Source organism: Ciconia boyciana, chromosome 1 (assembly GCF_034638445.1).
Source record: "Ciconia boyciana chromosome 1, ASM3463844v1, whole genome shotgun sequence".
In the NCBI taxonomy this organism is placed as follows: Eukaryota; Metazoa; Chordata; class Aves; order Ciconiiformes; family Ciconiidae; genus Ciconia; species Ciconia boyciana.
The window spans coordinates 60682622-60695438 of NC_132934.1; the positions used below are offsets into that span (position 1 = coordinate 60682622).

Genomic DNA, 12817 nt, shown 5'->3' on the forward strand with positions numbered 1-12817 from the left:
AGTGCTTTGCGTTGATTAATCCCAAATGTTTCCTGGTTTCCCCCAGTCCCTGTTGCTCTCATCTCCTCAGGCTTTGGTACATGTTGTTTCCCTTCTCCTGTGGCCCTTTCTGCTGCAATGTCACCCCCCAATGCTGTGGGACAATGCCAGAGAGACCTCATCCCATCACAGCCATCTCCTCAGGACATGTGAAGAAGCAAGTTTGTGTTTAGTTGATTTAGAAAGCCTCCAGCCACCAGAAGGCTTGGCTTGGCTTCCAAGTTCTGAGGGAAAGGAAGATGGGGGGGGCAGGGGAGTACATGCCATTTCCAAAAAAAAACCTAAGCAAAATCCCACACCTAAGAAAGTCAAGCATGTTTCAGCATGGAGGGGAGTGGTGACTAGAGGTGTTGGCAAGGATGTGGAGACACAAAGCAGGTTAGTGTGAGAGCTGAGTTGAAACAGGCATCTGCCACCAGAAAACCTCCTTACTAACTGTTGTTTTTTCCCTCCTTTGGCAGGTGATGGACAGCTCGATGCCCCTGATTGGGGAGCATGTGGAAGAGGACAGACAGCTTATAGCTGATCTGGTTGTTTCCAAAATGTCTCAGCTTGTCATCACTGCTGGATCTACGCCGTCACCACTGAGGCCTTGGGTATGAGCAAATAGACCTTATGGGCAACTTGTTTTCCTGAACTTCTTTTCTCTCTCTCCTCCCTGTGGGTGTCAGGCAGTCAGACATCTCAGAGTTGAACAGTCTCATATGGGAGTGTATTGGATGGATTGACTCCTGCTCTTCCAAAGAAGTCTCTCATAGACTCTCTGCAGTGCATGCCCCTAAGAAGCACCTCTCTGTCCCTTCCTCTCTTTCCATATAACTGTGGCATCACACCAGTAGTGTGGTCTGTGCATCTAGACATTCTGGCTTGCTAAATTCATAGATTCATATTGAAGACAGCCATTTTTAGAAGTGCTTGTAATGCCCGACTTCATCTAACATCATCCCTCAGGATAGGTTTCATTCCAGTTTTTGCATCCCTGATGAAAATCTGTGCTTCCCAGAACGGAAAGTGGGGAATCTCCACCAAGAGCTGTTTCATTCCTTACTGCAGCCTTTCTTCTTTGGAGATGCCCTTCACCCCCTTCATCAGGAGGAGGCTTAAAATGCTGAATTCATATAAGAACCTGTCATTTTTGCATTTAGTGACCCCTTAGTGCTTCTTGCGTACATTAATTTTGAGTATCAAATGCATCTAATCTTAGTGCCACGTTTCCCAGTGGCAGTTCTGTATAAATGAAACACACCAGAACATAATCTGTGTCTCCAGGTATATGTGCTACACCTCTTTCAGTATCTAGCAGGCAGCCAAGCACGAAGGTTTGAGGACAACAAAACTGTACAAAAGAAAGGACAGGAGAGTAAACAGGCTGAGGGATAATACTGACTGCAATGCACTGGAACAGTTTCCATTTCCACTTGAGACAAAAAGTGGGAGAAAGGACTTTATGGCTCTCTGCTTTTGTCATATGACAGCCCACTCCTGCTAAACCAGGTCCCCAGCATGAAGGGTATTCAGGGTAACTCCAAACCAAGTTTTAGCTAGAGTGAGGAGGTAAACATTTAATAGACGCTAAAAATGCTTTGAGGCAGGGAAAGTGATACAGAAGGGATAGGATTTACTCTGGCCAAAGTGAAATCAACAACTGCCATCTGAAATAACCAAGATATAGAGTGTATAAACTAAGAGCAAAGGGGAAGCCAACAGAAACTGAGAACATGGACAGATGCATCTGTTGTCTATGTAATATACTGGTACAGGATTGGATTGGATTACAACAGACCTAAAATAGGACCAAAATAAGAACAAAATAAACTGTCTTGGAGTGATAGGGTGTCAAATAGAAGACTTAAATAAGAAAAGGGTCTTAATCAAGAATACAACCTACAAATATCTGTATACAAAATCAAGAAAATTAAAACCACAAACATGTTAACTAGAGTGTTTTGCTACAGAGAAAGATCTTGGTATAACAAACATTGCAGAAACTGCACAAGCTATAATTACTAACATAATGCTATAACACCTAGTTACAAATGTGCAGAAGTAATTACATATGAGGCTGGTGAGATGCAGAACTAGAGCTACAGGTGAAGACTTCACAGAACAAAGAAAAATAACAATTCTGAATAGAAGGACAGTAGTACTGAATACATAGAAATATGAATCCTTGGGTATCCTATGGGTATGCATAGAATATCTGTACGTATTATTGCATCTGTCTATACTAGTCCCTGTATCAAGAAAAACTCAGAAATTATGAAACTGAGTGCACAGCATTGACAGAGGTGGAAGAAGCAACAAGTCATAATAATGTGAGACTACAGCTATCAAGAAGCAAGTCAAATAGCACAGCAGGATAGCAATTCAGAGAGAGTTCCCTATCTCTGTAGATGTCTGCTTCCTGGAACTGCAAAATCCAAGTGCAGAAGGAAAAAAACACCTTGACCTAGCCTTAAGAAACACCCAGGTACAAATTCAGAAAGTGAATATATACTATTAGGTTTGATGTCCAAGGGACAGATGTGATATCAAAAAGTAATGGTATGACACAAACAGTTAGAAAAGATTATTTTAATAAAATGAGAAAATTCATCAACTCCCTAGCATTAAAAGTAAAGCTGTATGGATGTTATTTGAGAGACCACTGTTTTCCAGAATGTATATATACATTTCTGATCTGCTCCTGAACCAGGAATGCAAGGAATAAACTTCTAGAGTTAAGTAGTAAAGTGATAGAGGATATCAAGACATAGAGAAAAAAAATCTTCCAAATTTGGAAATCTGACATTTAAGAAGACCTTTATGCACCACCATGCAAGTAATAAAAGGAAATATAAAAAGGAGAGAAATTGATTTTGAAGAACAGATAGAGGGAAGAATGAAACAAATTCTCTTAGTTCATCAAAAGATGGAACCTTACCAAACAATTGGTGGGTTCTATGGATCATCCAAAGTTAAGGGAGAAAAGGAAAACAACAGGGACAGTGTTGTGACTCAAGTGAATTTAATTGCTGAAAGTGGGGAACTTTTAAAACTAGATATAGTTTTTCCTGATAAGAAAGACAGGAGTGAGAGCAAAAACAGTGATTAAATCACTGATGACTGATATTTTAAAAAATTATTAAGCCCCCAGACCCAGGTGGCTACATCCAATGAACTGAATTTAGGAAGTGACTAAGCTGCCAAGAAAAAATGTGCAATTTCATTAGAAACAGTTTTTGCTCCAGAGGATTGGTGTACAACAAATACAAAATATGTGTTTAAAAAGTTGTAAGAGTCATGGACCTTACAAATTATCTCAGACAATAATTTAAAGAATAATACAGAAGACTAATAAACCAACAGAACCATGGCTTAAGATCATCTACCACATTTTTTTGCAAATAAAAATGTTCCATTAATTTCCTTTTGATTCTTTTCCCATCATTTCTTTGAGAATTCTTTCATAAAGTGGTAGATAACAGGCAATCAGTCAAAATAATGTAGCTAGACTGTCAAAAAGCCTTAGGCAAGGTAACAGACAAGTACTGTTAAAGAAAGCAAGCAGGGAGGGCCTAAAAGGCAAAGTTTCTTTGTGGAGCAGAAGCTGGCCTCAGATAAAGACATAGATATGAGAGATTTTAATTCTTGCAAACAGTCAGCAGAGAGGGTACATAAAGAATGCTAAGCCTGGTCATGTCAATAATTGGGTTAGTTGAGCCCAGGACAGGGTAAGATGTTAATGACAACCTTTTTTTCATGGCTACAACATGAAAACTGGTTTCATGGTTACAGCTGCGGTTCTCTTCTCACCTCTCTGCCCCACCTCCATCCCTTCCCATCACTGTTTCCTTTCAAAAGGCAGAAGACCTTGGGCTGGCCCTCACCCCTTCATCTCTGAGCCTCAAAATCCTGTTTTACCTTCATCTCTGAGAAGCCTTGGGTTGGCTGTAGGCAAAGGCCATAGAGGTGAATATGAGATCTGATTCCCTTTCTTTGGCTGGTCTAATCAGGATGTCTCACAGCATAGGACAGTAAATTTCCACCAATACCAAGGGAAGGTTTAGTGTCCCAAGCTAAGTAGGACTAGAAGCCATGAATGGAAAATTCCCAGGTTTTCCTCCCCGTCCATTTGGCAAGTCCCAGAAAAACAGTATAAAAGATGGGCTGGCAACCTCATCACATTTATGTTAGTCAGTTGAAACTCATTTCAATGATTCCAACTATGAAAGATTTCTTCCCGTTTCCAGAATCACTTAGCTCATTCTCCTGACCTTCCAGGAGCCTTGAAGACCCTTTTATCACTGTGTTCTCCATGTAAATAATCCAGCGAGCACATACCAGCCCATCTGTTTCCAGCTTCCCCTGCTTTCATAAACAATTTTGTGCAATAGGCTTACTCTGGCTTTTGTTAACCTTGGACCAGCCCTTTGTGCAACAGTTCTGTGTTGCTTAATCTGTTTATTAAAATATTTGTCAAAAAGAGTAAGCAATGAGAGAGAAGAAAGTGCAGATGGCACCGACATTTGCGTTAGTCAGGACCAGGGATGGCAGTGAAGAACATCTGACAGAGCTATGTATGTTAAGTCACCACAAAAGCAAATGAAACTCTGTACGGAAGATTGAAAGGTAAGCTAAGCTGGGGGTAGAGAGAGGGAGAACATAAACAATCTGTAGACCTTGCAAGTGGCACTAGCCATGCCCCTTGAGAAAGACATTGTCACATACAGGCTAATGAAAACCATTGCTCAGCCTATGGCTGTGTTGACAAGGGAGAAGCAGGAAATTAGGATGCTGGAGAAATGAGCTGGTGATGTATACAGAGAACCCAGATACTGCTGCATCTGGAGTAATGTAAGCAGACCTGCCTCTGGCATCTGCAGAAGGAATCACAAAGCTGGGAAAGAGAAGTGGGTGATGAAAACAATTAGGGGCCTGCAAACATCCCCATGGAGGGACCAAAGGGATTCAGTCACTTGGCTTTAGAAAGGAGGTGAATGAGAGAGAGGGCAGTAAAGGTTTGCAAAAGAATGAATGGCCTAGCAAGGGCAGGTTGTGAGAATTGTTCTCAAAACTCAGAACAAAGCAATGAAGTTAAGAAATGGGAAAAGCAGTGAGGCTGAGAGCTGAGCAAGACTCAAAGGGTATGGGTGTAAATATCAAAACAAAATATCTGGAACTGTTGCAAAGATTTTGTGGAGCAGATAGTAAGCTTCATGTTTCAGGGTTTAAGCTGGCCCTTGCTTATTAGCAATCAAGAGGAGACCCCTTAGGGTAAAGAGATGATTACTCCATAGATGTTTCCATGGTTCATCCCTCCTTCCTTTGGAACATCTGGTGCTGGCAACTGTCCAAAATGGGAGATGGGACTAAGAGACCCCCTCGGGCCTGATACATTTGGTAATTCCTGATTGCCTAAAAAACATTCTAAATTGTAACTTCATTGTTATTCCCTGTGAGCAAACAACTTTTGTGCTCTTTATTACTCAGCTCTCCATTTTAGCCCCATGAGATTTTACCAGCCAGATGCTGTGTGTGTGTGTGTGTATTTAAGGAACACTTCATGACTCCACAGTTCCTATATTACTTCAGGGCTTCTCTTTGGGGACTCTCTATTAACTGGAATGGCTTTTTTTCTTCTAGCCCCCACAAGTTCAGCCTGCGTCAATGAAATCTCAGACTGGACCTCAGCTTGGACAACTGTCCCAACCACGGCCCCCTCCCCAAGGTACAGTTCTTCAGGCCTCATAACAGTGTGGACTGAGGCATATCCATTTTCCTTCTAAATAAAAGCTATCAGGATAAAGGTTTCAGTCACTGTTGCAATTCACTGACAAACAGACAGCACATTCAGTGTGCTGTTAAAGCAGCTTCTATCATATTCCACAGCAGCTCAGAAAGTGGGGTGAAAGTTTGATACAGATCCAGTTGACACTGCTGGTAGGACTTGGCTCAGCAAAGTGAGGCCACTTGAACTGGCACTGGAGCAGGATTCTGGGCACAGAGTGTATTTGTGTTTGCACAAAGCTGTAGTGGCTACAAGTGTTAAGAAGTGATGGGAAGATGCTGGTGCTGTCAGGCTTGGAACAGACACCGACGTGGTGATGCCAGGATCCTTGATCCATCTGTCCTGGTGTTCCCCTGTCAGCAAGAGCACACCCCCAGCTCCTCCTGACAGCAGAAGCAGGTTTGACTTACATGGTTGGTCAGAACAACAGATTTGGTTTATTGTCCTGATTTATGCTGAGGTGATGAAGCACAGGGCTGCCCTGTGGGTACCCAGACCACACCAACCACTCAATTCACATAACCAATTAGACCCTCCTTTTTGCCACCTTTGTCCTTTCATTTCTCCACCCCAATGTCCTACAAAATTAACACCCACCTCTAATTACCTTTTCCTCATCACTCACAGTTTTACTGTATCCAAAACTTGGTATTTCTGATACCAAAGGCATCTATGTAATCTTGGTGTGATACACTACTACTGATACGATGACATAGGAATTGCAGGCCTTGCAGGATACTACTTCCCCATCTGTCTCCAGTACTCCCCTTCAATTCTCTGTGAAATTTTTTCCTCACATAACTCCCCCTTGACCACCTGTGAAATCCAGCCAGCCCTCACAACACTATCTGTAACGTTTGCCAGCTTCTCACACTGTTATCTGTCATGTCCAGCAATTTCCTATGTCACATCCAATTATTTTCCACATCCTCTTCAGTCTTGAGAGTCTGCTACCAATATGGCTGAAGCCACCTGCTGATAATGCTGGAACAGATATATGGATAGCAATAGGATACACAGTCTCACATCAAACTGCTGGGCCCATGAAGGGACCGCTGACCCAAATCAGTAGATTCAGCTTTCATTTCCTACAGAGAGTTGGTTCTCCAGTGAATCTTCCTTTCCAACACAGGAAGTGCTTGCCAAGGATAAGAAATATTAGTTACATGGAAGAGTACAGCACGTTGAAGTGACTCCCTTTGGGGAGAGTGGCAGAACTTCTTTAGTGCTGAAGGAGGTAGAGAAATGGACCACAACTCTAGAGACGTGGGCATGACACTAGTGTTAGGCCTATGAAAGAGGTTTTCCCTTATCCTTCTGCATGAAGCTACTCCGAATAGTCTCTCCTCTCAGCAAAACCCATTCTTCCATATAGATGCTCCTTGCTTGTTGTCCACCACATGCACTTCCTCATGTTTATGTCTACACGTCCCTTTCAGGTGGACCACGCCAGCCTCAGGGATCTCAGCCTCCACGGACAAATGCACCTCCACAGCAGCGGCTCTCTCCTCAAGGACAGCAGCCCCAGAGTCCCCAGTCCACTTCACCTCAGCAGCAAAGGTCACCTGGATCTCCACAGCAAGTCCGATCAGCAACCGGGTCCTCTCCAGTCCAGGCTTCCAAGGCAGGCGTGTTCCCTCCACAGCAGCCTAGACCTCCTGCTCAAGGCCGGGCTCCTAGCCAGCCAAGCCCCACTGAAACGTCCAAGCAGCAAGCCACCCCACACCCACATCTGAAGTAGGTGCTCTGTTAAACTGCTCATATCTGTAGATATTAGAATAAAGCTGTACCCTGAGCTGGCATGAAGAACGTTTCACCTGTTGTCAGGCAGTAGTCCCCAGGGACAAAGGCCTGGACAACTATGAGTGACTTCAGAGGTATATATGCATGGGCATAACAGGCCACCATTGAACTGTTGTCAGGAAGAACAAGTTGTACTTGACAGCTCTAAGAATTCACATTCTTCCCCTTGCTTATGCATTCATAGTTAATCGTGTGCTCTACCCCGGCCATACCAACATAGCATACCAACTACCTTCCCAGCAGGGTGTATACTCCTTACAGGCTGTAATCTGCACATTATTGGCTAGAAAGCTCAACAAGTCATTCCTTCACTATTCCCTGAATGCAGGAGCCACACAATTTTTTGCAATTGGTAGCAAAAAAAAAAAAAAGGGGGGGGGGGGGCAGGGAGTGAAAGCAGCACTACTCATATATATAAACCTCCAGATGGTGACTGTATGTTTAAGCACTCTTCTGGACTGAATTATTGTGGATCTTTGGTAGCAGCCTTTGCTGCCACCCTTCACAGAACGTATCTGGCTGGCACCATGGCAGGAAAGATTGGCAAAAAAATGTTCGGTGTTGACAAAAAGTTGACACGAGCAAACTGGTATGAACAGACCAGAACTAAATATAGGCTAGGAATGAGAAGACGGTTTCTAGACAGCAGAGGAGCAATGTTCTGGAACAGGCTTTCAGTGATGATGTCTACATTAGCAAGGCAAACCAAGACCCGTGGGCTTAAGGATCAAAATGTTGGTGCTAAGGATGCAGTCTCCACACCATACATATTTCAGGTACTTTAATTCAGAGTCTGGTCTTGTGCTTAACACCTATTACTGACCAAGAAAAACCACTCGGTGACAAAGCATAGTAAGTGGGGAAAATTGGGAGATTTACTTCAAAAGCACAGGCCTGATCTGAACTTAAACACTAGCAGATATACACCCAGCAGGAGCAGTGCGGCCAACCAAAAGACCTGCATAGCACAGCTGACAGTCGGACAGACGTGCCAGGGAGGGCAGGCAACAGCACATATTGCAGGGGATATGGCTACCAACTTGCCCAACCCCTCGTGCTCTCACATTTGAAAGGACAGGACCACCATCCATGGTGTGGCTGATGAGAGACAGGTGACCCTCAGTATGAATCCATTCTTCTGTATTAGTAGTGAAATTACTTAACTGTTCCTCACAACAGTTGCACCAAATGGCAACTGCATGGTTTTAGTCAGATGTTTTCATAAACGCTTACTAGTCTGGGCTGTGATATTGGAGCCACCTGCCTGTGCCCCATCCTCTCCTCTCCCCTCCCCTCATTTCCTGGATGTCTTAGCATATGGAGATTCTCCTTGCTTACCTCTCCTTTTATCCTTGAATTTGTCTGTGTGACGGAACACAAAGCATCAGTAACCAACTTTGAACTACCACCTTCTCCTGCTGAGTCTGAACTCTGTTTTCCATTTCAGCAAATCGCAGTCCCTGACAAACACCTTCAGCATATCTGAATCATCTCAGCGGGGAAATGCCAATGAAGACGAAGCAAAAGCTGAGACCATCCGTAACCTGAGGAAGTCATTTGCTAGCCTGTTTTCCGATTAACAGCCCTGCAGCTGGATCTGTGCTTTTGTCAGCCCTCACTCTTCGTATCAGCGTACCTGATGTCATCCCGGAATACACTGAATGGTACCCAGCAATTTACAATTAACACCTGGGTAAAGGGAATTTAGAAAACTATAGTTGTTTTAATACAAAGAAAGTATTATAACAACAGTCTGAGAAATGACTGTATAGAAGTGGCACTATTTCATTGGTTTTTGTGCATAATCAGAATCACATCTGGTCAAATGACTGAGTGGTAAAGCAAATTTTACTCTTGCTAACCCCTGTGGAGTCAACACAGTTATGACAGTGCAAACTAGATTTTATTTTGATTTGTATATAGTCAATACAATTGCTAACTTCCAATTACTGAATCTTTGTTGAGGTTGAGCTAAAAAAATATATAGGCTTATTTCAGAAACAGATGTGCAAAGACAGAGTCAAGAGCAAATATTCATTGACTGGTAAAGTAAGCATGCTTGAGCATGGAAACACAGTGAACTGTGGAACTTCATGATACCAACTTTGTAAAAAGTCACTTTTCAGAGCAAAACTAAATTCAAGTTAAATACGGTACCAGACATCAGTAAGCACCAAACATCACATGAGCAGGTCATCCAGATGGACTGCTGGTTTGTTCCAGATCACCCTGCTCATAGCAGATATAAATAGAAGGCATGAAACAGAGACATTTTGTCCCCTGCACGTGAATCCTGAGTTCTGAGAGAAAAATGTCATGTTCTAACCCTGTAGCCTTAGCTCAAAGATAACCTGAGAAATGGGCCTTCCACGCAAAAAACAACTTCTTCCCTGCCCCTGGAAACACCAGAGTTCATGTTCACAGTTCACACAAATTCCAGACAAAACCCAGCTAAACTCCAAGCACTTTGGTGACTTGGTCACATCTGGCTAAGTATGTCCCCCAGGAACATGCTTAATTAATAGCAGAGCTGATGAAGTGCACATACTTGTGTGCTGAGTGTTCCATAATACTGAATGGACAGACAGATGGAGTGAAATCCTGTCTCCCTCCTTGAACTCCCATTGACTTCACTGGGGTGAGAGCAAAATGAATGCAAGGCGACAAACCTGCAATAGAACAGGAAAACTATCCTTTACAAATAAGATGAGCTGGGGTCGATCCAGAGACACCAAGCCATGGGAGGGCATGTATGGAATTGCGCCAAGCAGCTAAAGATCAGTATTAGTCCTCCCTAACCACCCCCAAGAATTATTCTTCCAGAGAAGACAGAGATGGATCTTTGCCAGGTGTGCTTTTCCTCTAAGCCTGCAACACAGAATGAAGCTGTGTATGAGCACATATACTAGAACCGGGACGTGGCAAAAAACAGGAATGACACAAGCTACATTCACAATTGAAAAAAATACCTTGGGTAAATTAATGTATCTATGGCTATTTCTACCAGCTGAGAGCCTACGCCTTGCACTGTGCTAGTTCTATCTATAGCACACCTAATGCAGGCGCCAGTCCCCATCCCACCTCCTCGACTTTTCTTCAAGTTTTGTCAAGTCCTTTAGTCACAAACTGTGCATACAGCTTCAAGGCCAGACTTTTGGCTTTGTGCTTCCCTTAGCAACTCCACCTTGATGGCACTTAGGAATGCCCAGGGAGGCAGGGAGGTCAGTAAGTTAAAAACATTTGAGCCAATGGCACAGATCTTTGTTGTCACTTAAACAGGGAGATCCCCAAAGCAGCAAAAGCAACAGCAGCATTTGCCATCTTGGATCTTATGATTCACTGGTGGAAATAAAGCCAAACAAGCAATTCCTTCCTGCATAGCACCTGTAATGAACATCTAAATCCAATGCAGTCATCTGGACCTTGTATGACCTACCCCTGAGCAGGCCTTTACACATATAATGGCTTTTGTGACCTGTGCGCTTTCAGGCAAGTAACAGCATAGCTTTTCCAGGTTGGAAGGCTCTCAAGAGACTCATCTGGATCAATGATTTATACCTCAAGTTCAGTATTATAGAACCACCCTATTCCCTGATGATTTTTTTCCAGTTCTGTGTTGTCCTTCCAGATTTGCTGAGCAGTTTACAATGTAGCATCATAAATGCATGTCATTGTCTGAGAAAAAAAACAGACCCTGCTGTTTTGCAGTCTCCAGGAGCAATAAAAGAGTGACAAATGGCCTTGAGCAAGCACTATCCCACTGGCAAGAACAATAGCGGATTAACAGGCTCCACTATATGGAGAGGAGGTAATACAACCCTGGTGGGAGAGGATTTCTTTCTATAACACTTCCCTCAGCATGGTTTATGCCTTTTCCTACTAAGTGGTCACCAGAGATGCAAAGACAAAAATAGAAGTTTACTGCCAGAATCCTCAATTGCTCTATCCCCTGAATCTTTTTATGTCTCTCTTACCAACACAACCTATACAAAAAATAAGTAACTAGTGTCTAGTATAGCACGGCCCCATAAATCGACCCCAGTTCATCACTGAAACCACAATGGTCAGATCATGTGCTGATGCTGCATTTGAACACAGCAGGGCTGTCCTCCAGTAGACCACAGTAACAGGATAGCACTGTTGACTTGATACTCAGCAGTGACTCAGATCTCTTCATTGGCCTGCAGCTCCCAGCTGTCATCTTTCAAGGGACAAGCAAACAGAATGGCATCTCCCCTCCTCCTAGCTCCAGCTTGCGAAAACAAGCAAAAACAACAGGCACTCTTAGCTTAACTTGGTTACTCCTATAGTTCCTGAAAAGCATCTTCAGTTCTATCCACAGAAGTGCTTTAATGAAAACACTGAGTTGATTTCCTAAGTTAAAACAATGAAACTCTATACTGTGTCCTATAAATGTTCCAACAATACACTTCGATCTCCAACTATGATTCTCACATACTAGATGTTGTGGCTAGCAGGAGATTCACAAATGCATCATCATATATTCAGGTTATTACCTTTGATGCAGGGTTTCTATTCCAAAATCCCTACAATCTAACAAAGCGAGAGAGAGGGAATACAAGGGGTATATTCTCCATTTTATGAATGGGGAACTAAGGTATACCCAAGAAGGTATATTTAGGTACCTGAATATAAAACAGCTGGAGTTAGGGGCAGTAAGAAGGCAACAGAAAAGTTGAACAGAAGTTACATTTAAATCACAGGGCAGACATGCCCCACAGCATGCCTTGGAATCTTTCTCACACAGCTGTGAAAACTGAACACCTGGTCAGAGCTTCCCTTCTGTCCTGCATGCTTTAATTTTCTTCACATGGAAGCCAGGAAACATGAATAGATTTGTGTTTGGATCCAGCCCAAGAAGGAGCTGGGACACAGCTAAGACACCCACTCATATCCACCACCTGGAAAATTAATTTACATTTTGCTGTTTAGATACAGACTGAGAAACATCTTGACTTTCTTGTAATATCAAGGTGTGGTATTTCAAGAGGAATGCCACTTACATTCCCATGCAACTAGAAGTCTTGTATAAAGCTAAGGGTCAGAAGAATAGCAGTCCTGCTCCAATAACTGCAGTGGTATTTTCTTCCCTTTCACTAATCACAGGCGGGTACCTAAGACCTTACACCCTGCATATGACCCAGTTACTTCATCTGGTTGGCTTAAGTTTCATGAATAAGATAA

General features: G+C 43.0%; 1 protein-coding gene across 1 annotated transcript in view; it reads left to right on the forward strand.

Moving 5' to 3' along the window:
• Nucleotides 1–10011, forward strand: part of SYN3 (synapsin III) — a 206733-nt gene extending 196722 nt beyond the window's left edge. The window contains exons 14-17 of the mRNA XM_072870318.1: nucleotides 501–635; nucleotides 5665–5749; nucleotides 7249–7546; nucleotides 9060–10011. Of these exons, the coding sequence (XP_072726419.1) occupies nucleotides 501–635; nucleotides 5665–5749; nucleotides 7249–7546; nucleotides 9060–9192 (651 nt within the window). The 3' untranslated portion in view covers nucleotides 9193–10011. The remainder of the gene's footprint in view (nucleotides 1–500; nucleotides 636–5664; nucleotides 5750–7248; nucleotides 7547–9059) is intronic.
• The last annotated feature ends 2806 nt before the right edge of the window (nucleotides 10012–12817 follow it).